General features: G+C 45.7%; 1 protein-coding gene across 3 annotated transcripts; it reads left to right on the top strand.

Moving 5' to 3' along the window:
• The first annotated feature begins 6,137 nt into the window (after positions 1-6,137).
• Positions 6,138-25,514, top strand: plekhn1 (pleckstrin homology domain containing, family N member 1). 3 transcript variants are annotated; one of them, XM_067239224.1, is made up of 17 exons: positions 6,138-6,331; positions 8,662-8,752; positions 9,375-9,536; positions 11,326-11,406; positions 11,857-11,932; positions 14,355-14,488; positions 15,638-15,775; positions 17,169-17,249; positions 17,709-17,784; positions 18,024-18,172; positions 18,561-18,716; positions 20,120-20,365; positions 21,184-21,345; positions 22,272-22,458; positions 22,501-22,745; positions 23,101-23,155; positions 24,608-25,514. In XM_067239224.1, the coding sequence occupies exons 1-17, from the start codon at positions 6,258-6,260 to the stop codon at positions 24,790-24,792; spliced, it is 2,298 nt and encodes a 765-aa protein (XP_067095325.1). In that variant the 5' UTR covers positions 6,138-6,257; the 3' UTR covers positions 24,793-25,514. The 3 variants fall into 3 exon arrangements, with proteins under 3 accessions (XP_067095325.1, XP_067095324.1, XP_067095326.1); XM_067239223.1 differs by having other exon boundaries at positions 22,269-22,458; XM_067239225.1 differs by having other exon boundaries at positions 22,269-22,471; positions 22,634-22,745.
• The last annotated feature ends 282 nt before the right edge of the window (positions 25,515-25,796 follow it).

Here is a 25,796-nt window from a genome sequence, read left to right as displayed (position 1 = left end):
ATGCCGTCATCCTCTTCGTATCTTGTCGTCCCTTACTCAGACCTCAGCGCGCGACGCTGAACAGACCAGACATCATTAACGGCAACGGTTAGAGCGCGAACGTGTACCGACCGGTCCCTATGACTCTGGCTGTGATGACGTCTCTTACGTCAGACCGACGGTGTTCAGAGACTTTGCAACGTTTCGGAAATAACCCACAGTCCCGAACGAAACCAAACCGTTTTTTTTTTGTTAACACTGAATATTGTCCTGGAAGTACAGTAGCCTAGTCGAAGTGTGTAAGATAATAACTGAACTTCAAACGTCTGAAGCATATTTGAGTCTTTGACTCAGTCGAGGAAAAACCTGATTTATTTAATACGTAGCGCAGTGATAAAGATTTCAAACTTCTAAGAAGTTATCTTTTTATCCTTTTTTTGAAGGATTTTAGTTTATATGATTTTGTTACCCTGGAGACAACAATATTTACGGTTAGCTAGAAGCAGGATTGGTGACGGTTGTGGTGGTAGAGTGTGATGATGAAGAATGTTGCTGTAAACCTGACCTGGGTCTTGAGAGAACTTTTGCTCATCACTAGACTAGCCTTCCTTCCACAGATCTAAATGTACATAAATTGCCCCCTCAAATCCAAACGTGCAATGTAAACTTGGCAGTAACTTTTTTCTTTTCATTCAGCACATTATTATTTGTTGTGAAGTGTATTGTTTATTTATAATGTTCAATTTTGTTATATTTATGAGGGGAAAGTCAAGGAGGAAACTTAAGTTTTGCACTATTGTGAAATGGAGCAATACACTGTATTAAAAAAATTAAAGGTGTTTTCAGGTGTGAAAAGAGAATGATTGTGACTGGAGTGTTTTCAACTACTGTATGTCTGGGAAGAAGGTTGTGTTGCTAACGGTGTGTGTGTGTGTGTTGCTATGCTCAGTACAGTATCATCTAGTAGCCTACCTTCCCAGCATGCCCTCTCATGCTGATCAACGCGGACAGCTGAACACTCTCACTTTACCCTCATGATGACCTCAGACACATAGCATGCACACCTGTGCCTGCCTCCACGCACACACACACACACGGTGAACCAGACCGACACACACACTGACACACACCTACACAAACCGACACACACTCACACACACATGCATAGACACTGATCTACACACACATACAGACTCCAAACGAACCAGACATACACACAGACCACACACGCAAATAGACATTGGTGAAACCGTGTTTGAATAGATAGCCGTGATAGTAGTACCCTATTCAAAAAATGTTGTGTGTGTGGATAGGTGGGTAAATGTGTGTATGTGTGTGAGTGAATGGGTGGGTTAATGTGTTGTGTATGTGTGTATATGGATGGTTTGTGTTGTCCGAACAAGTCACCCCTCCTCCAGTGCTTCTAGAAGGTGATGAGTTACCAGCCCGGTGGCCAGGTCACACATGGAACGTTTCCAGAAACTCAAATTTGTGTTCCTTTTCACGGGACCGAAGACTACCGATGACGCCCCGAACTGCTCTAGCCCACCGAGCTCAAGCCTGTGCCACGTTTTGTTTGGTTTCGTCTGTTTATAGTTCTCAGGTAAAGTAACTCATTACACACACACTTCTGTAGAATGACAGGTTTCCAAACATTGGCAGTTATAAGTATGACTCCATGAGATAAACAGCTCCAGGTAATTGTCAGTTTCACTTCCTTGATCTGTGTTCATGTTTCAGTGGAAATGTGCATTTGTTCCTCATAGCGAGAAGGAAATTAAACCCTAAAATATTTAGATATAAACCTACAGCCTCATTTGTGTCTGTACATCCCTACTGTTGTTCAAATGTGGCTGACATCTCAACCGATTTTTCCAAGGGAGACAAAAAAAGAAAATTAATTTGTATCTGACTGATGTGAACTTCAAAGACAGCGTGGATCTGCTTGAGGCTGTTTTATTGCCGTCCGCTGTGAGAACTTTGGCACGGCTGGTTGTCTCTTGGACACCTGATGTTGGCACCCATGTCTCCAGGGTTAGGGTTAGGGGCCCGAGGTGTGACTCTCCCCCCGCTCCTCTCCCTCCCGGAGTCTGAATCAACACAGAGGTGTGTGTGTGTGTGGGGGGGGGGTTGTGGGGGGGGGGGACTTCCTGGGGGGAAACAAGAGTTCAACCCCCCTCCCCCCCCCCCCACACGCAAGGAGGCTACTGTGGACGAGGATCACACACACTCAGAGCTATATACATTCATAAGGCATACATACACACACACTCAGACCTATATACATTCATAAGGCATACATACACACACACTCAGACCTATATACATTCAAAAGGCAAACATACACACACTCAGACCTATATACATTCAAAAGGCAAACATACACACACTCAGACCTATATACATTCAAAAGGCAAACATACACACACTCAGACCTATATACATTCAAAAGGCAAACATACACACACTCAGACCTATATACATTCAAAAGGCAAACATACACACACTCAGACCTATATACATTCATAAGGCATACATACACACACACTCAGACCTATATACATTCATAAGGCATACATACACACACACTCAGACCTATATACATTCATAAGGCCTACATACACACACACTCAGACCTATATACATTCATAAGGCCTACATACACACACACTCAGGCCTATATACATTCATAAGGCATACATACACACACTCAGACCTATATACATTCATAAGGCCTACATACATACACACACACTCAGACCTATATACATTCATAAGGCATACATACACACACACTCAGACCTATATACATTCATAAGGCATACATACACACACACTCAGACCTATATACATTCATAAGGCCTACATACACACACACTCAGACCTATATACATTCAAAAGGCAAACATACACACACTCAGACCTATATACATTCAAAAGGCAAACATACACACACTCAGGCCTATATACATTCAAAAGGCAAACATACACACACTCAGGCCTATATACATTCAAAAGGCATACATACACACACTCAGGCCTATATACATTCATAAGGCAAACATACACACACTCAGGCCTATATACATTCAAAAGGCAAACATACACACACTCAGGCCTATATACATTCAAAAGGCAAACATACACACACTCAGGCCTATATACATTCAAAAGGCATACATACACACACTCAGGCCTATATACATTCAAAAGGCAAACATACACACACTCAGGCCTATATACATTCATAAGGCAAACATACACACACACTCAGGCCTATATACATTCATAAGGCATACATACTGTACATACACACTCACAAACCCTTAGAAACCTTTTTTGAGAAAATATTTTTTCGGAAATATCATCAAAAACGTTTTCTCACATATGTTTCACAAATATCTTTCCACAATTTAAGGATTGAAAGTAAAAAGTAAAGTACTGATACCAGAAAAATCTACTTAAGTACAGTAACAAAGTATTTGTACTTTGTTACTTCCTCTGCTCACACATTTGGCCACATGCACACTGTTATTTAAGTAATTTGGTGAGATATGGTTTTTAACACCCTGAACATTGGATACCCACTCACATCTTTAGTAAATTAAATGAGATGCCATGTGCTGTTAAACCAGAGAACATATTTGAGGTCGGAAAATTTGAGGTGTTTTTGCTTTCAAAAAACAAAGTTTTTCTGTTACTCATGCGGCCCCATTAAAGTGATGAAGCTTTTCTGAAGTAATTTTCTTCGTCCACAGAAACCGATGTGAGAAGCAAATGCAGACTCATATGATAAGTATTCAGGGTCAGAAAACAATGTCGGCCATGAGTCAATCCAAACAACTCATGCGTCCAGTCAGTAGACAGCAGTAACTAATTTCCCCAAAGTACTGCGTAGGGCAAAATATGAATAGCCGGTGTTGTTTTAGTAGGCCTACAATGCAGTTTGTGTTGGCAAAGCACCCACACTTTCTCTTTCTTCTCTTTCTGAAATGAGACACAACGTTCAAAGAAGATTTGGCAGATACCGGATTTGTTGGGAATTAAGAGATGAAACATCATACGAGGGCCCACTCAAAATAAATGAAGCTTTTGACAAAGTTTACGCGGTGAACGTGTCAGTATCTTCACTGAAACCTGTGGGGGTTTTTCGCAGCAGAGCAGACTCATTTCACTCCCAACCTTGGCTCGCGCACTTCTTTCTCTTCCTGAATCCAACGGAATTTTGGAAACCAGAGCGCGCACCGGCTATTCTTCCAGTCTGTCAAAAGCTCGTTATAAATTATTCCCGCGGTCGACACCGTGTGTGACAGACGGGCGTGCGCGACAGACAATTTGATACAATTTGATAAATAATCTATGGATTATTAACATATAGTGGCATGTGACATTAGTGCTATTTGGGTTTTTGGTTTTATAAAGAACTAGGTGGTAGACTCCATTAAACCACGAAATGTTAAATAGCATCTTACATCAAAATTAGATTAATTTACAAGCATTGTACTCCCAATCATCTGCAGTGGTGCCAAGCTTTAATCTATCAAATTACTCTCAACACCCCTGTTTTCAGACAGTTCTTCTTTAGTTAGATTAAGATTCATACAACACCCTTTTGTTTCACTAGTATAGGAGCTATGCTGTGTATTCCCTCCTTGCCTGATTAAATCAGCCTACCATGGAGAAGACCTCCAGACACATACAGTTTCTCCTTGAGGGTTTTAGGGTGAAGGTTTGATTTGATGTTGGGGTGTCCAGACAGGCCTGGGGTTGTAATCAGGTTGTAATCTTGGAGACTGGAGGCAGACTGACTGACACAGCGGGTTTTGACGACCTGTTGAGTGCTGTGAGCCTGGGGAAGATCTGTTCAAACTAACCGGTTTAGCAGGTCTGAATTACCTGACAGTTGTTGTAAGTGTGTGTGTTGGTGTTTGTGCGTGTTTGTATGAGTGCATATGTGTGTGTGCGTGCCTGTTTTACATCATGACTACGACTTCAGGGCAGACGTTGACAGAAACCTGACCTAAGATCTGGAGTGTGAGACGAGGCCAGGATGATGGAGAGAGATGATTCACCCCCTCTGACTGACCACACCATCATCGTCTGAAGAAGTATGGAGTATGTGTGTATTTAGCCGTTTTTTCTTTTTCTGTCGGGCAGTAGATACATGAGAATGTGTTTATATAAGAGTCCAACTGTCACCTCCCAAAAGGAATGTGTGTTGACACAGTAGAGAACGCACTAATGCCCTTTTTTTTTTACAACTTCATAAGCAAACAGCAGTGTTGTCTAAACAGGAGTCTGCTTTTAAGTAAATTAGAAGTTTTGATTACAGAGAGAGAGACAGAGAGATAGTCAGAGACAGAGAGTGAGAGAGAGAGGGACATCCTGTTAAACAATAGTAATTCACCATGTCTGTAACATATCCTGTAACCACCAGAGAAAAACAAACTATTTGAGTTCAATGAGTAGGCCTACAACCTCGTAAGGATGAATATATCATGTTTGGATGACAGTTGATTTAAAAAATATATATATATTGTACCCCAAAATTAAGCGAAATATTTTTATATTCAGATGATTTCACTCTCAGCATGTTGAATGATCTTTTTAAAGATATATAAATACAGAATAAGACATTAGGACCCCACACTGCTTATCTGCTTAATACATCAGATGCTTCTCCAGAAGTTTCAGTGTGACGTTGTTGTGTTAGAAGTGTCTGGAGCAATAATAAACAGCCTCCTCCAGCCATCAAGATATGTCATGCTCAGACATGCCTCTGGAAGGTCCCCACCTGATTGGCACACAGTAACAAGCTCACCGCAGAGTGACCTGTCTCAATCATGGCTTTAAAACGATCCCCATTTGGTTTCTAGAAGGTGTGAATTGGCACACTTGGGCCAGACCCCCTGTCTTGGTTGTGGGATTGATTAAACAGAGGTCTCCCATGCGAGGTGTGAACCTTTCAGCCACCCACCCCCTTTTTTCAGACACACACACACCCACACACACCCACACACATCCACACACAGATGCATACAGTCCCCAGCCTGACACAGCTCCTAAGCTCCACCCCCTAGCTCTCAGACACACACGTTCCCCCAGCGCTGCAAGTATACAGCCCTCGCCCAGCCCTCCTCTCCTCAGTGTCAGCCTGACTCCTGCCCACAACACACCGTCTCCTGCTCCTAGGATTACTCTGTACTCATAAGCGAGGACGCGCAGCACAGGAGCCCCGTAGAGGAGCTAGCAGCACCCCCGGAACCCAGCCCAGCAACATGGGGACCAGCATGTCATGTGTTCCCCAGCACAACTTCAGATTCTCCAGCAAGAGTTTCATTCGCAGGAACAGGTAAGAGAGCTTGGACTCTGGAGTGCTTTTGACTTGTGTTTTAGTCTTTTCTGGTTCAGGGGAGAGGATGAAGGGAAGAGAGTAACATGAAGCCGGAGTTGTTGAAGAGTGTTATTTTAGACCGTGAGTTTTGAAGCTGGAGGGAATTCTCGGTATTTCTCTTGAGTTTGAGTAGAGAGGTGAGTTGGAGGTTGGGAAGTTTACGAGGCCAGGGGTAGGATCGTATACAGGGTCAGGAGATTCAATCCACTGGGGTGTGTGTCTGTTGGTCTGTCTGCCGGCTCGTCTGTGTGTCAGCAGAGATGTGTGATACCCTTAGCATTTGCATCTCTCTGGGAAGTTGAGCTGTTGGCTGGCTGGCTGTCTAGTTTTTCCTCTAAAACCAGTATATGATCCCAGATAATCACCCAGGGGGGCTGGGTAATCTGCACATGAGGACAAGAGACAGGGCGCTTCTGTTGGGGATTTTAAATGACTGGCCTGTTTAGATTGAAATATTGCGTTAATTTATCAACGTACAAGGGAGGATTTTAACTTGTGTTCTCTTGATATGCACTAAAATGCAGTGTATAGGTTTTGGTTTGTTTCTGAATATCACTGAGTTAAACCTTCCACACACCATATGTATAACATGAACCTTTAGGAAGACTGTGTTTTGACCTAAAACTTCCTATGTGAAGTGCTGATATCCATTCTAGAGATGTGTCAAAAACGTATCCACAGAAGAGCAGCCCTGAAGTCTGAAGTGTAGATAAAAATGATATCCAGCAGACGCTTTCATCCTGAAAGACGTTCAGAGGGAGGATTCGTACCTGCAACCACTGTAGTCAAATGCTCTTTAGCTCAGTGAGCTACACTCGCATGTAGACAATCCCTGGAGGCAGGCGTGCCCCGGCCTGTTCTGGCGGATCTGGGTGTGGCGTCCTGGTTTGGTGTGAGGGCAGGGCAGGGCATGGGCAGGGGCAGGGCATGGGCATGGGCAGGGCATGGGCATGGGCAGGGCATGGGCAGGGGTGCCGTAACAGGGGACCTTAGCCCTGGTCAGACAGAGGGTCCAGCAGAACCCCGTACTCTGCTGTATGATTTAGATTTTGGGGCCCAGAGTACAAATGAGTAAGAGGGTTAGAAACCCTGACGGCAGTTACTCACTTTATTGCCCAGTGGAGCTTTTCTGGTTCAAATGAAAACAGTGGTTGTCCAAAGTGCATTTTGTCGTTGGTGCACACCGCACACATACACACGCACACACACACACACGGGCATGCACAAAACGCACAGACATGGACGCGCACACACACATTCACATAGACACATACACACCCACAGACACACACTCACAGGTGAACAGATAGGTTGAAATGGAACAATCACTTCAGTGTTCTCACTTTCCCTGGAGAAAAGGGCCCAGACTGTGTCGCTGCACACGCAGCCAACGTGAACGTCAACCTGTTGATGCGGAGAGAGGCACAGCTACCTGTCTATTATCTGCATTCCTTCTCCTGCTTTTCACATTTCTGGATTGTGTCAGAGTTCATCTCCCACTGCCTCAGGAAGCTGGAGATATGTGAACGTGCTTGTGTGTTTATCCACTGATTGATGGCTGACACAGGCCCATCCATTAGAACCTGACTCCCTGCAGTCCAAACAAAGCCCTAGTTGTCATGCTAACGACATTCAAATCGGACATGAGGGGGTCGGGAGGGGGGGGGGGGGGGCAGGTTGACGAACTGGTACAGAAACACAGAGCTGGTAGAGGGTGACTTGATGACTTGGTGTCTTATCACTGTGGCGGAAGAGCTTCCTCATCAAGATGTGACACTAATGATAACAGATCGGAGTCGAACAAAAAAAGACATTGAATGCTGATTTCCCTATTCCCCCCCCCCCAACCCACCCACGCCATGTGACCCCTCGTTTCCTTCAACCCGTCTGAAACATAAACCCCAATTGTTCTGCTCATTTAAATGGAGTGATATTCAAGCTCAGGTCACAAAGGCTGCTCTGGTCAGTGTATATGCTACGAGACACAAACCATGATTTAAACGGTCGTTAAGCTGTCATGAATTCATTGGACAATGCCAAAGCTTCAGTCCCCAGACGTAACCAGACCTCTATGAGAAAACACAGCATGGACCGAACCCCGGACGCGAAATGTTAAACAATACAGCAGCTGATCGCTTAACGCTCGGTCCTGCATGCTTCCGCAGAGAAGAGAGGGGATCGCGTACGGCGTCAACTACAATGACTTGGTTGATGATAGCATGATAAAGGAAAACGCTTCCGATGAACAATTATAAACTGTGAATGTGTCTCTCTCCCGGGGCGAGCAGCAGTCGTCTGTTCCGGAAGAAGAACCCTCAGGAGGGTCAGGAGAAGTCCAACAGCATCATCAACATCCTCTGCACCGTCACCCCACGCAAGGTGAACACCTCCGTCACTCTGCAGGGCAGTTAGTCTGTGTGGTAGTTACTCTGTGGGGTAGTTACTCTGTGTGGTAGTTACTCTGTGGGGTAGTTACTCTGTGGGGTAGTTACTCTGTGGGGTAGTTACTCTGTGGGACAGTTAATCTGTGGGGCAGTTACTCTGTGGGGCAGTTAATCTGTGGGGCAGTTACTCTGTGGGACAGTTAATCTGTGGGGCAGTTACTCTGTGGGACAGTTAATCTGTGGGGCAGTTACTCTGTGGGGCAGTTACTCTGTGGGGTAGTTACTCTGTGGGACAGTTAATCTGTGGGGCAGTTACTCTGTGGGGCAGTTACTCTGTGGGGTAGTTACTCTGTGGGGTAGTTACTCTGTGGTTCAATTGCCTCTCAGCTAAAACGTTTTGTAGTTCAATTACTTTTTAGTTCCATTTTCTTTTCAGTTCAATTACATATTATGGTCATATTAATTTGTTGTCCGAATCAACTTGTATTAATGTGTAATCATATAACTTTGCATTCAAACTACAAACTTCAAATCTGACTGGAAGCTTTTAGTTTTGTAAAAAAATATATATATATATATGGTTCCAACTGACTGAACTGTGTGTGTGTGTCCTGCAGGATATGTCTCATAAAGACCTGCAGGCCATCGACAGCGCCAAGTGGGACCCTCCGTTCCCGTACGACCCGGCCAGCGGCTGGAAGAAGAGCAGCGTGAACGTAAAGAACTACGGCAGGATGGTGCACAGCTCCAGGGTCCGCTTCCGCTTCCTGCACTGCCAGGTGAGCTCACCTGAGGGGGGTTGGTTTGGTGTTTGTTTTTTTACCAGTCGGGTTAAATTAGGAACCACTAGAAGTCACCTAAAAAGACGAGCAAGCATGCACTCACTGATGTGTACACACACACACACACACACACACACACACACACACACACACACACACACACGCACACACACACACACACACACACACACACACACACACACACGCTGTTCAAATAAACCGACAGCAAAGGTCAGTCAGGTGAGGCCACACCTATGTGTTCACACCCACACCTAAAGCCACACACACACACACACAGGAAAGCTTGAGGCTTGCTGTATGTCTGTTATGATAGCACAAACTGTTTATTCATTTAAAAAACTTTGCGGTAAATTAAGTAAAAAAAAACACAAAAAAACCTACTTATGGCTCACACACGTACAGTACATGACGTACAAAACGTACAGTACCTATTGTACAAACTAACCCACAACACACATCCCATGAATTGTACATGATGAAATTCCATAACAGCCGCAACAACCAAACGTCTAACAAGGGGCTTAGTGAAGCTTAGCACCACAACAGAACCTCATGTTCGTCAGCCCTGAGGAATCAAACTAGCAGGTGCATCAGAGGACAGGATGTTGCACCTGAAAACTCGGCCTTGGACGTCTTGTGGTCGGCCGTGATTAATCAACCATCAACCCCTTCTATGGGCGACAGCAGCTGGAGGGTTGTGTTGGGACATGCTTGCTCACGGTTGTTGGGTGTGTGTGTGTGTGTGTGTGTGTTTAGGGTGAGAAGAAACCTGCTGATCCCACAAACAGATAATCTCTTGATCGTGAGAATAGGTTCATGCCGGAGGGTTTCAACCAACAGGAAGACAGATTCAGTAGAGAACAGTCTGACAGTCTTGTGCAATACTCGTGTGATGTCATAGAACGGAGAGGGTATCTTTTGTATCTTGACTATAGCACAACCATGACGACCACTGTGAACCGCAGGAGATGACAGGGTTTTGGTTCGGGCTGTCAAATTGAGGAAATGACTATCGATCATACCTAGCGGCTCCTTGAGAAATCCAAGAATTTCTCACGTAGTCAAAGTTCAAACAGGAAGGTACCTTTTGGCGGAAGATGACTCAGGGACCTACAAGTTGACACTGTTTTGAGTTTATGATGGGCCAGCAAAAAGCACAGGTGTTGAAGCACACCTTTTTATTATTAAAATATTTAAAAAAAACCTTTCTTTTAACATAAGAGACACTTTTTAGAGTCCTGGTCTCTTTTGCAGGAAGCAGGCAATACGCACAAAAACAAAAAAAAACTATTTATATTCTTTCAATTCAATTATTTTTTTATCGAGTCATGCAAGACTGATTGGTAAAGAAAATTGTCAAGAAGCCACTCCGTTTGAGATTTGAGAAGGCAAAGTAAAGGTTTCAGTAGAAAACGTCAGTGAGTTATACGAGTGATATAGCAGTTGGTCTTATCAGAGAAATGTAATATAGATGGGATTAAGTAAAGATTAGGGTGTTCTAACTTTCTTCTCAGAGATGATAACGCCCTCATAGATTGATTTTGGTGATTTGTTTAGTGACCTCCTCCTCACCACCTCCATGTCTCTCTCAAATTTTTTCCTTCCATCCTTCTATCACTCTCTTTCTCTCTCTCGATCCCCCTTTTCTTGTCTCTCTCCCTCTCTTTCTCTACCCATCCGTTACTCTCCCTTTCCCTCCCTTCTGTTCCTCTCCCTCCCCCCTTTCTCTCTCTCTCTCTCTGTGTCTCTCTCTCTCTCTGTGCAGGATGTGCATGACTGCTACCTGGATCTCTTCCAGACACACCTTCACTTCGTCTCAAACAACACAACTGGACTCACGTATCAGGTGAGTGTTTCTGTGAAAGTCTGAATGTGTCGGGTCTCCTGCCAACCAGCTCAGTGGTGGTAAAAAAAAACTGGTGGGATTTTTCATTCATAAACTTCTAAGCTGTCATTAATCACTGCTTTTACAGCGTCTGTGGTCTAACGAGTCTCCTTGTCAGTACAGACAGACAAGCAGTAAAATTTAAGATCTTAATTAGTCACTGGATAGATGACGACTTATGTCAGGGTTAGTCATAGTGATATGCCTGGTTGACCTCTGTTTAACGCCTATAACTCTTCTAAATCTGACTGGAACATCATCAGACGTGACAGGCGCAGTGAGACATCGCGACAGTACCGTTTACGGACCTTAGCTTATTTCGAGAATAGAACACTAAGACGACTAAATGTGCGTTGATTGAAAACGATGTGTCGACCAAACTCACAATTTTAAATGTTTGTTTGTTCACAGGGAACTCTTCCTCTGAAGGAGCTCAGTATCTGCAAACTCAGCCAAACGCCCCAGGAGTTCTCCTTCCAGGTCAACGGTGAGCTAATACTCAACAGATAGCTTAGCGGGTAGAGCATTTGACTCAGAGATCCCAGGTTCGAATCCTCTCCTCTGTGTGTCGCTTTGGCAAAAGCGTCTGCTAAATGAGTACGTTCTGAAAGAGTGAAACCAAACAAGCTTGAAGGTGTCAGTGTTACGACCTCCCAGCCAGAGTGACAGTCGGCTATCGTTCTGTTTCAAAGTGCAATGATATCAGCTAATGAATCAACGTCAAATTGGAACAAGATCTCACAAGATTCCTGTTCTTCAACATCTTGTAAACCAGTGAATGAGGAACCTCTCAGGTTCAAGTCCCTCATTTCAATTAGAACCCTGGTTTTTCAGTTCAAATATGTTTACTATACCCTCCCTCCCTCCCTCTCTCCCCCCTTCCCATCCCTCCCCCTCCTTACCTCCCTCCCATCCACCTTCCCCAGAATCCCTAAACTTTCATCGTCCACTTTCACTCTTTCCTCCTCCCCGCTCAGACACATTCCCTTTCCCAAACCCCACGCCGCCCATCCCACGCTACTTCCAACCGTTTCCTATGTTGACACATTCCTCCAATTCAAAAGCACCGCGACCCTCTTCACCTCCACTCATCCCTCCCAGGACTAACTAGAGTCGCCCCCTCTTAGCCCCTGGGTCGAGGGCGCGGGGGGTGGGGGAGTGGGAGGGGTTCGGTGGCAAGCCAGGCTTGAAGGCCCCTTCTCTTGTTGGACAACAGGTGCTCCAGAGCAGCCCAGCTGTCGGGCGGAGATGGCTGGACCCTTCTTTAAGACCTGTCACTACCAATAATGCACAACGCATTCCTGCGGCTGCTCAGATTCCTTCAGTGATGTGGTTTTATTGGACAACTTCTGACCCTTGATTTACTGCTGTTCTTTATATTATGCACTTTGGTTAAGTTTCTTTGGGTGAAAGAATCTGCTAAATGATAAATAATAAATATAAATGTTATGGTGCAGATCAGGATTCAATTCCCATCGGTCTTATAATGATCCAGAGCCTTTTGATTTTAAACGTAACTTTATACTTAACCTTTTATAATAATACTTCCAATTGTAATATTTATCTAAGTGAGTACAGAGTTGTGTTTGGGGACTGAACCCTAGTTAGTTGTTCTTCAGTAGAGAGAGATACAGACTGTAGCCAGAAATGTAAGCCATAAAGTTGAAGTCAGCCACATTTTGATAAGATGTTTTAACATTTCCAGTCACTGTGAGTATGGAAAGCCAGTATCTTTATATCTTATCTTATCCATATTTATGAAATTGGAGCGCTCTCCGCTGTCAAAATGTTGACTTTCTTAGAAACAGCCAAAGTACACTTGACTGATATTTGCCGCTGGACAAACGTTTTTTTTTTAAATATATTATGTACAAACGTTTTCCCTGTTCTAGGAGAGCAGTGTGTTTACCTTAAGGGAGGCACCACTGACAGGAAACACATGTGTAGACCTAGCATGACAAAACCGTGAGTCAACTGAGAGATTGTTTGCAGTGATAATCTCTGAGAAACACACAGCACACGTCTTACTGCTGCCCGGCAGATGAATCAGCTGTGCTGAGCTCACCCTCTCTGACACGATAACACACCGGAACGCTCATGTGAAGGTTCTAGAATGTTAGTGTTCCGAGTTCTTTAAGAGTCAGACATTCAATGACAGTCGATAATAACAATCAACGTCAAACAATATCAGAGCCGTTACGCTGACGAGATGAAGTAAGGCTTTCCACCAAAAGGCAAAAAGCCTCAACGATCATTCAACTGTTCCCCAGCCCACGTCTGAGCTGTGCTGAGCAGGCAGTAGGGTTTGAGGGAATGCCGTATCGTGGTGTAAACCCCGAGGCCTTGGGATGAATAGAGAGTTTGGATGAATGAGACCAGCGTGGCAGAGACCAGTCAGCTGGCTATGGTGTCTGGCAGTGAGAAAGCCGCGAGGCAGGAATGAAAAGGGCTATCTCCGCTGTTTATCTCTGGTATGTGTGGGGCAGATAAAGGGAGATTCCAGCTCTATTCACCTCCTCTGGTCCTGTGCATTCCTGCTGGAGGAGGAGGTCAGAGGGAGTGCCTGGTGTGGAAGAGACCGAGGGGCTAGGCCTGGCCCGCGGCATGCCTTCTGTAATGGGCTGTGGAGGTGTGCGGTTAGACGAGGGTTCGACACGTGACCAAACATCAGGTTGACCCTGAATGTGTGACAGTGACATAACGTGCCATTAACATGTCAGAAAGAACTTTGTTATTTTGTGTCATTCCTCTGTGGAATAGTGTATCATTACCAAAGGATTGTTTAGCGCCAATGACAAAGTGGATAATAATGTTTGGAAAAAATAATGTGTATTTATTATTTGTAAGCAAAACCCTTGAGTAGGAAGTCCTAGTGACTGTTTTCTCTGACCTTTGCCCCCCCTCCCCAGGTGTCAGTCTGAACCCCATCATCGTCTTCTGTGCCAACCAGGAAGAGATGGACATGTGGTTTGAGCTGCTGAGAGAACAGATCGAGGCGAACGGAGGCACGGCCATCGCAGCTGAGACCTACACCAGGGTCAAGGTATGAACCTGTTCAAACAACTTCTTTCCGGGGCCTGGGTTCGAATCCGGCCTGGGCCTTCTACTGCATGTATTCTCCTCTCTCTGTCCCTCCCTTCCTGCTTTTCCTAGTCACGTTTCACTTACAAACTGTTCAATTAAGCATGAAAAATGCCCCAAAATGTATCTTTTAAAAAACAACTCCCTTAAACTGGTTGGCTTCCTCTGACCAAAGTTTGTGAAGAAAGAAATTGAGACAGGATAGATAGAGAGGAACATAGATAAACAGGTGTAATTCGATTAAGTCATTTGCTGCGTGACCACTGTTGCATCAAACCCAGACGCAAAAATCAAGGTCAAGTCATGTGACTTGATTCCCACAAAAACCCAAATCCTCATAAGTAATGCTAAGGGCGTGGCATTGTGCTGTAATCACCTGGATTAGAGGGGTGGAGTTTCCAATCCCAGTTCTAGAACCTTCTGTTAGGACCTTACAAGAGGAAGTGAGGCGCTTAGTCATGTAGGTCATCAGTCCTTGCCAGAAGGGTGGATACCGGTGAGTAGTGTAGGCCATGTGGACACAACCACAACCAGGCCAAACCTCTGTATCTGCACACGGGAACAATAGGGATGTACAGGCAGGTGTGGACTGGATGATATGTTGTGTTGTTCCAACCAGATAAAACCTGCATGAAGATGATGTCACAACTCAGAATGCTGATGCAACTTGCTTTGTTCTTGCGTTCGGTTCTAAAGCGTTAACTGGGGTGGACAGTTGTTGCTCTTCCATAAATGTTATTTAGAATTAATTAGACCATTTTATGTTGCTGGCCTTAAAACAAGAGGGAAAAGGGGTTCAAATTGTACGTTTTGAGGTAAGCGAATTAAGTGAACGGATGTGTTGGGTGGCCACAAAAATATGCGCTATGCAAGTGGGCCGCAAAGTGGAAAAGGTCTGGAATAGCTGTTCTAGACAAACATAGTTACAATCCAAAGAGGATAATGCTCCCAAATATTTACTGGGCCAGCCTTCAGCCTTACTGTGTCCCTGGAGAAATACTGTTTGACTCCATATACCTTCCACTACACCACTTAAACACCACTTAAAAACACATGAATGAACCGATCTAACCCCCCTGGTGACCGATCTAACCGCTCTTGTTCCTGGTAGGTGAGCCAGGAAAACCGAGAGGACCTGAGGAACTCCATCAGCAGGGAACCCATCTATGAGTGGGAGGGCTCCCAGAGAGAGAGCCTGGGCACCATCACCTACGTCACCAAGGTTCGCCTGCAGCACCTGCCCTGCCAGGTGAGGCTCGCGCACCAGACAGGAAGTGAGGCGCTTCGGATGCACGTTCAAGTGTATTTGTTGTGGGGCACACCCGGTGGCTGACAGGAGAAGTGCATGTACCATGTACATTTACATTTAGTCATTTAGCAGACGCTCTTATCCAGAGCGACTTACAGTAAGTACAGGGACATTCCCCCCGAGGCAAGTAGGGTGAAGTGCCTTGCCCAAGGACACAACGTCAGTTGGCATGACCGGGAATCGAACTGGCAACCTTCGGATTACTAGCCCGATTCCCTCACCGCTCAGCCACCTGACTCCCCTATGTAGGCTGAGACTCTGTCTGTTCCAACGGTTAATGGAATTCTACAGAAGATAGTTATGACACACACACACACACACACACACACACACACACACACACACACTAGAAGGGGATTTTAGAACACGCATTTTTTTTAAACGAGACCTACACATAGCACCTTAGTCTGACTCATACTGTACATCCCAGGTTACACAACATACAGATGACATCACCACAATGTAAGGAATTGGTGTTGTCCTCTCAGGCCTGGTGCATGGAAACTTTACAAGCCATCACCTTACGTCAGCTACTACAAACTCCATGAGCTCGATACGTGCTCTCAGTCACCTATGAGACAACAAAGATCAGACAACCGTGATTGGACGATGAGACGCTAGGCTAGGCCAAAACGAGACGCTAGCACAAAACAAGACGCTGGCTAGACCATTATACAGGACCCCAATACATTTACATTTAGTCATTTAGCAGACGCTCTTATCTAGAGCGACTTACAGTAAGTACAGGGACATTCTCCCCGAGACAAGTAGGGTGAAGTGCCTTGCCCAAGGACACAACGTCATTTGGTTGGCATACCAATAAAAACACATTGCTCATACCCCCGCCTATGATTGTTGCTCCGGTTATCCCAGCGTGGGAAGAGCCAGCATGCCCTTCTTGGCATGGGAGAGAGAGGGATCATAAAAGGGGCGTGCGAGAAGCATTTGCTTGGCTCGCGCAGTGACTTGACTCACCTCCCAGCTGGAATGTCAGCTGTCTTGTCCGACACACCCTCATGCAGAGAGCAGCAGAGCACTGTAACACACACCTCTGGTCTACCAGGGAAGCTGGTCTCCACATGTAACACACCTCTGGTCTACCAGGGAAGCTGGTCTCCACATGTAACACACCTCTGGTCTACCAGGGAAGCTGGTCTCCACATGTAACACACCTCTGGTCTACCAGGGAAGCTGGCCTCCACATGTAGCACACCTCTGGTCTATCAGAGAAGCTGTGACCACAGAACATGAGGTTGCACATTCAAATCCCCCTCTGAACGCTGCTGTGGATGAAAGCAGGTCTGCTAACTGAAAACATGTGTTTGGTCCTCAGGAACAGGGCGTCAGGCTGCTGGTGATGTACCCCGCAACGCTCATCATCCTGTCTGAGGAGAGCGATGGACTCTTCTACAAGGTAACAGAGATGCCACACTGTACATACAAACATGTGAGAAACGAAACTGTCGCTAAATCCACCATTTGGAAGAAAAGAAAAAGAATGATCTCTTCACTCTTTAAAATTTCCGGTGACAAAAAGAATAAGTTAGCATACTTTTGGCCAGTGTACGAAATGTGTTTATATTGTGTCATATTTCCTGAAGATGAAATTCGTTTTGGGTTGTAAGATCCTGAGTGGTAGTTATTAAGTCCATGGACCAAATGGATTTAAAACGTATGTGTCTAGTATTGTATTGTGTTTATATTGTGAGAATGCTGCTGCAGGTGCCTGTTCTCAGGTGTAAACCATAGTCTGACCTGTACCTGGCTTACCCAGTCTATGACACCAGTCTGGAAGATATGACCCCCTCAGCACTTACAATGAACTGTTCATTCACCTCTTCTTAACAGTGTGTGTGTGTGTGTGTCATCGCAGGGTAAACTTCCACTCAACATGATCACTGTGACCACTCCCTGTCAGGATGTGAAGCCCAACACCTTCATGATTGAGGGTAAGTAAATGATCACCCAGCCCTAAATTATTTTTTTAAAGTATTTTTTCTTTGGAAAAGCTTTTTTTTTTACGACTTCCGTTTCACAAGCAGAAACACTTGAAGAATACGTAACATAATAATTAATGTTGTGGAATTACGAGTCCATGAAGGGAGAGGCTTTAACCCAGTGAATGGATTTCGGACCGTGGCACACTGGCGATCGACTGACCCCAAATGCCCCCTCTGTGTCCTTGCAGGGAAGCTTATCAACCCCATCGTGGTGTCCTGCCGGTCGCAGGCTGAGTTCTGTGACTGGATCCAGCACTTCAAAGCTGCTGACGTCCCTGTACTCAGCCCGCCGCCCCCCGTCTACGACATCATCTACACGCCCACGCATACTAGAGAGGTGAGACGCCACCCCCTCCTCCCCCCCTTCACCCTCTACACGTCCTCTTTTTTATCAAAAAAAGTTTGATAAAATTAACAAAGACGTGGTTCATTGTGGCAGATAATCCATATCTATTAAATAGGGTGAGTGTGGTAGACTGATAAGGAGACAACAAATCTAGAATAACCACCTAATAAATCAACACAGTTTATTATTCTGGTCACTGTGTATCCTGGTCTTGCTTTTTTCCTAGTTACGGTTCACAGTCTTAAACACAAAGTTGTATTAAATCATTACTGGTCATATATAGATTTTCTATTTGCATGATTTGTAACGATTTAGCGCCGGTTAGGCCAGAACGCGACATTGAACGATTAAGTAACTGCTAACCGTTATCCCTCCCAAGGTTCCGGAGTTCGACAGGTGGAGCGGGAGCAGTCAGCGGAGGCGTGGCGGATCTCTGAGTCTCAGCCAATCACAGAGCGTACGCGGCTCCCACCACCTTCAGTTTCCGAGACCAGAGGACGACCCCCTCTCCCCCGGCTACACCGAGCCGCTACGCGTAAGTCTGCCGCTAGCGGCTAATGTAGCGCTGCTAATGTAGCTTTGGTAATGCAGCATTGATAATGTAAAACAGCAATGCAAACTTAGCTTGGATAATGTAGCATTGAAAATGTAGCATTGTTAATTCAGCATATATCAGGTAGCTTTGATAATGTAGCGTTCGTTTGTAGCTAGTGTGTATTTGTTTTGGTTTGGCCTGGCCCAGCTGAGAATCGGGAGTCTATTTCTGTTCCAGATGTTAATAATTAACCAAGACCTAAACACACCACTCCATACTGTAGAACACAAGCTCATTCTGTAGCCCTCCACTGAGAGATAGCAAAAAACTTTAAAGTTAGTTATTTCTTTACTCTCTCAAAACAATTTCAGCCATAAAGATAACTTCTGAACTTGAAAGGAATGAGAGGCACTTATCTGCCTAGTCAGCAAAGTTACCAGATAACTTGGGAGTCCTGTATTCTCTACCGAGTGCTATCGGGACCTTGCGCTGACTTCGTAAGGGAGACGACCCTAGCGTGGGCCAGCTGCCCATCCAATTAGGTTATAGTGGAGAAGGCTTTGAGCCAAGACATGCCCCAGCTGTATGACTGATTCCCTGGATCACCATCCTCAATTAAATTGATGGAACCCTCGGTGTGACTTTGCAGTCTGACAACCTATAATAACAGGCTTGACATTGGGCGCCGTTCAAAACAAGCTAAATTCGCTTAAGAGCTCTTTTGGTGTCAAGTTTTTGCAATCTCCTAACAAGATCACCCGAATCCAACTTTCTGTGTTTTGAATGGCGACCCCTAGCTCGTTCGTAATACCCAGACTAATCACGATAACACACACCCTAGTGGACCTGTGTGTGTGTTGTGTTTACGGTACAGCTATACCCAGACCAGTCACAATAACACACACTTTAGCAGTTTGACCTCTAACCTCTGACCCCACCTATGTGTGTGTTGTGTTAACAGACTATACCAGACTACCCACAATCCCACACCCCCTAGCAGTGCAGTCTCTAACCTCTGACCCCTGTGTGTTGTGTTTACAGTACAGCTATAGCCAGACTACCCACAGTAACACACATCTTAGCCGTACAGCCTCTAACCTCTGACCCCTGTGTGTGTGTTTACAGTACAGCCTCTAACCTCTGACCCCTGTGTGTGTGTTTACAGTACAGCCTCTAACCTCTGACCCCTGTGTGTGTGTTTACAGTACAGCCTCTAACCTCTGACCCCTGTGTGCGTGTTTACAGTACAGCCTCTAACCTCTGACCCCTGTGTGTGTGTTTACAGTACAGCCTCTAACCTCTGACCCCTGTGTGTGTTTACAGTACAACCTCTAACCTCTGACCCCTGTGTGTGTGTTTACAGTACAGCCTCTAACCTCTGACCCCTGTGTGTGTGTTTACAGTACAGCTCCAGCCGCCCCTCCTCCACTGAGACGTCTCAGCTGGGCAGCCGGAGCAACAGTGTGTCGTCTCACCCCAGGCCCGAATGCGACCTCCGACCTCTGTCGCTACGCTACTCCTCCGCCCAGCGGGGTCCCCCCCTCCCTCCCTCAGAGGCCCCCGCGCAGTCCCCCATCTACAACACCCCCTTCCTGCACGGCCAGCACCGCGCCAACCCCCCTCGGATGGACAAGGCCCCTCTGGTGAAGGTAGGCCGCCATGACAACAAACCCGATAATTGAATACAGCTCCCAGAAGCCTTTATGTTGCCCTCAAGGGATCATGTCGGCAACATTAAAATAAACCAACACTCGAGGGATGTGAGTGGCAGGGATGGATTTCGGTGTAAATATAGAGACGACTGGAGTAGCGCTCGCACTTAATTGAAGCTGAAAGATCTTCTAGGAGATACAATATACCCCCATTAGTACTAAACATGGAACAACTTTCCTACGCCTAACCATTAGGACTCGTGAACAGAATTAGCGAGAGCACTCCGGAGCAGTCCCCTGCCTCGTCACTGAGGGGATGTGTGTGTATCTGGGCATCAAACGTGTGTTCCTGGACTTCACACACACACACACACACACAGCCAGTTGTCACACTCGCCCAGCCGTAGATCATGTCTGAGATTAGCTCAGTCCCTCCTCACGGAAACCCAATGCCAAATCCCAGCGCTAAGTGTGGCTTATGTGATTAGCTTCTGCTAGCTGTGGAGCGTGAGAGAAAGAGAGAGAATGGAGAGAGAGAGAATGGAGAGAGAGAGAGACAGAGAGAGAGCGAATGGAGAGAGAGAGAATGGAGAGAGAGAGAATGGAGCGAGAGAGAGAGAGAATGAAGAAAGGAGAAAAAGAGAGACAGATTAGAAAGATAAAGGGAGACGGAAGGAAGGAAAGAAACAGAAAGGAAGGCAGGGGTATGGAGGACGGGACACACATAAATAATAAAAAGACAGATAAACAGGATGAACCACCCTAATGCCGGCTCTGAATAACCCACTGATTATGTGTGAATCCCGTGTGATCAGTCCAACAGCTGGAGCACAGCTCAGACGTCCCTGAAGTTCCCTGGGGGTGCCCCCCATCGCCACTCCAGTATGTGCGCCCCCCACCCGCCCCTCTCGCCCCTGTACGACGAGCCCTGCACCCCCGACATCTACGCCCTGGAGGAGCACAGCTCCAGACCCGCGGTAAGTGGGTCAGCGAACTGATACTGGATCCATAAGGCTCAGCTTACAATCCCAAGACAAGGCCCGACTAGGGTGTGAACTGATCCTGCATACATACACTCATACAGTCTATATACCTACACGTGCACACCCACATACAGTATATACACACACACATATGCACACACACACTCATACAGTCTATATACCTACACGTGCACACCCACATACAGTATATACACACACACATATGCATACACACAAACATACAGTCTATATTTTTATATACACACAACACACACATATATACATATACACACACACTACACACATATACATACACTCTATACACACACAGCCTGTATACATATACACACACTGCACAAATATATGCACACACATATCCACACTTCTCCAAAGAAACTGTTGACCAGAGACTAACACAGTGACTTACAAGCAGCCCCATTATTCATTGACCAGACGTGATGGATAATTAAAGGCTTTGATAGGGAAGCCTTTCCTGTCACCAGAGAACCAGAAACTTGTCCTCAGCCAAGAGGGCAGCTTTGGTTATAATGCTTCACCACTGCTGTTTGCACGACAAACATGTATTTCTTAACATAAAAAAAGTAAATTCTCAGAATAAACATTTTAAAAACATATTTAATTTGAATTTATCGTACATCTGTCCAAGCAGCTTCCGTGGGCTGGCTCCTAGTGTCTGGGAGTCAGGTGGCTGAGCGGTTAGGGAATCGGGCTAGTAATCTGAAGGTTGCCAGTTCGATTCCCGGCCGTGCAAAATGACGTTGTGTCCTTGGGCAAGGCACTTCACCCTACTTGCCTCGGGGGAATGTCCCTGTACTCGCTCTGGATAAGAGCGTCTGCTAAATGACTACATGTAAATGTAGTGTGTGTGTCTGATGCTGTTTCCCCTTCTCCTCCAGCAGCAGGGCTGGCTGGGCTCACAGCAGCACCCTCACCACCAGCAGACCCCCCAGATGCTGCCCTCCAGCTTCCAGCTACGCACCCCTCCCTTGGGCAGACGCTGCCGTGGGAGTCTGGTCCTGCCTCAAGACCAGGGCCAGGACCAGGGTCAGAGGCTGGACCAGAGGCTGGGCCAGAGCCAAGACCAGGGCCAGGGTCAGAGGCTGGACCAGAGGCTGGGCCAGAGCCAAGACCAGGGTCAGAGACTGGGCCAGGGCCAGGGTCAGAGTCAGAGGCTGGACCAGAGGCTGGGCCAGAGCAAAGACCAGGGCCAGGGTCAGAGACTGGGCCAGGGCCAGGGTCAGAGACTGGGACAGGGTCAGAGGCTGGGCCAGGGGCTAGGGATGGAGGCTCTCTACAGCCAGGTGAACCACCGGGCCGATGCAGTCTCCAGGCTGAAGCTGCTGCCTGCCCCCAACACAACCGTTCAAGAGCAGGTGAGCTCATGCACCCACGCCAATGTGACCTAAAGACATTGTGACATCATGTTAAAACCAGCATTCATTCAATGTCAACCGGAGACATTCAGGAGGACATTCGGGCTTTGACATTCAGATTTTGGAATACGTTTTTATGAAAAATCAAGGATTTTCCGAATTCGATCGACGTAAGATGAGTGCTGTCCGTGTAGCGTGCACCGTGTCAGACTCTCGATACTCGTGTCGAGGGTGTAACCCTCCCTGTGTTTGGACAGTTGGTGGAGCACATATCTGAGAAACATGAGAGGGTTCATGTGTAGGCGATGCTTGTTATTCTACACCATGTGAAATAACTCTGTCCTCTCTTCCACAGAGACTCTTCCCCTCCTCCTCCACCACCAACAACCAGCAGTACGCTTACTCACCAGGTGAGTGTGTGTGTGTTTGCATGTGTGTGTTTGTGTTAGCATGTGTGTGTGGATGTGTATGCCAGTGTGTTTGTGTGTTAGCATGCTTGCGTATGTGTGTGTGTGGTGTTACCTACGCTTACTCACCGGGTGAGAATGAACCAGCCTTGCTTGGAATACAACTTTTAATATCAACCCCAAATAGGTTTACCGGTTCATAAAAACACAATTTGAAGAAACCACAGCCTATGAAAATGACTACCCTGGTTTGACTGAATTCCTTTTAAAGACCAGTTCGGTGAACAAATATTTATACATTTCGAGTCCTGAGAGAACTGTGGCTGTACTTTCAATATGCAGTATATTTACGCTGCTTTTGGATAAAAGTGTTAATGAGTTCTCGGTATCCATGGAACATTCCTCCGTTTCCTCCGTACAATACTCCAAAGAATGCATGGTTGTTGAGTGGCAGTTGAAAGGACGTGTTTGCGATTCCAGTTCAAGGACATGCAGCTGAAACCTAGCTAGCTCCCACGCTGATGCCCTGGGTAAAAGGAAACCTTGGCAGCGACAGCCATCAAGGACACAAATTGCATTCCGTTAATTGGAATCAGAAATCTTCTATTTGACTAAAATCTATTAGTATTTAACTCGACAGCACACCTAACTACCCATCTGAACCAGTCCCCTGACTCAAACACTGTAGAGAGAGACTTGTGTAGGCTGTGTGGCAGCATCAGGATGATTTTCTTGTGTGTTGTGTGAACTTTAGCAGGAAGTGTGCAGATGCCCTGATGACATGGGGCTGAGGGCAGGGGGGGCTGAGGCCAGGGGGGCTGAGGGCAGGGGGGGCTGAGGGCAGAGGGCAGGGGGGGGCTGAGGGCAGGGGGGGGCTGAGGGCAGGGGGGGGCTGAGGGCAGGTGTCCTTGTGGGAGGGCTGAGGGCAGGGGAAAACCCAATGTAAGAGAACACTGTTCCAGGTTGGATTACCACTAGGGTTGTGATTGACAGCCCACAACTGGGATCAGAGATGCTCGCTCTCTCTCTCTCTCTCTCTCTTGCTCTCTCTCTCTTTCTGCCCCCCCCCCACACACACACACCTTATTTATATAGGGGTTCCTTTATCTCGTATAAAGACCTGACAGGGTTTAACAAGGTTGATTCTTTCCCTATGGGGGTATGCGGAAATACCTTCAATATAATCTGATGCCTCATATTATTTTATCTGATTATTGCGTGTTTTGTAGTTTAAACTTTGTTGAAGGGAAATGAGACGGCCTGTTTGTGTTGGAGTGTATGGACCTCTGACAGTACCGGTTTGACAGCGAGATTGTATGTTGGGACAAGTCCGTTCCACTCTAGCTATATATACTCGGCAAGGTTGGATCTGGCCCAAAATAGTTGCTCAACCAAGGGCGAGGTTTTTGCATGACTTTGTTTGAAACTAAAAGCCTGTGAAATTCTTCTCTGCAGATCATCTCTCCTACCTTGAACCCAGAGAACCAGATGACCAGGAAATGGACTATGACAACATTTGGGAGTACGACTATAATACTGGGATGATTCAGCCCATGTCTGGAATTCCGACACACCGGACGGGATTAGATTCCGGGGCCAGAGGCATGAGTTCCGTGGCAACGCATCAGAGATGGTCGTAAAATCAGAACAATAGCTTCATCACCCGTCTGGACGCGTATAAACAACAGATCGGTATCGCTGCCCCTCGCAGAACCAACTGTCAAAAACCCTCTCGCTTCCTGCGCAGCGAGGAATGATGAGCCCGCTGGAATAATTTAGAAGAAAGTTGTTGTGAACGGCGATGTGTTACCGAGGCAACGCCGTGTTTACTGTGTAGGCCCTACGTGTATATATGAGGCAATGGAAGCAGAAATACTATGACGTTAAACTGGTAGGAAACACACTGGTAGGATACGACCACTCGCATGTTAAATGTAGCATTGAAGATTAAAGTGCAAAATGTTTATAGTTTCTATATGTGAAAGCTTGAAAATGTATATTTTTTATACTTTTTTGCATTAAGATCCAATCAGTTACGGCTTTTAGCTCAATATTGTAACGTTTGTATTATTTATGGACTATTTCCTGCATAAAGCCATTCTGTTTACATGTTTTGTTATTTTAGTTATTTAATTAATATAATATGTTATTACAGCTTTTCTGTGTAAGCATTCCATCAAGAAAGTTTAAGTACAGTTATTTATTTTACCAAAAGATTACATTGCAAAGTTTGGTGGCTTGAATGGACTTCCTGGTTGTGCTATAATGTAGATCTTTTTTATCAAGATATTGCGTATGGCTATTTTCAGTAATGTTGTGTGAGGTGTTTATTTATATTTGGAAATAAAAAATAATAATATTGTCTTGTTTTCTCTAATTGTCTTCACCATTGATGTTTTATAGTTAAAATGTTACATGGGGAGTATCAATGACAGTTGTTCTGCACGTGCAAAAGTGACCCATACATATGAGTTCAAACTTGCAGATGATTATGTATCTATAATCATGGGTATAGATTTAGAGGTTGTCCACCTTCCTAGTGACACTATACAAATTTATTTCGTGTTTCGTACTTTCTATGTGCACTTTTTGAACGTCAAAAAAAGATGGATAAAATGTACAATGTAAGGTTATTTGGCATAAT

The sequence above is a fragment of the Osmerus mordax genome, chromosome 7 (genome assembly GCF_038355195.1).
Source record: "Osmerus mordax isolate fOsmMor3 chromosome 7, fOsmMor3.pri, whole genome shotgun sequence".
NCBI lineage: Eukaryota > Metazoa > Chordata > Actinopteri > Osmeriformes > Osmeridae > Osmerus > Osmerus mordax.
Note: the sequence above shows the minus strand (reverse complement) of the source record. Positions and strands in the feature narration are given on the sequence as shown.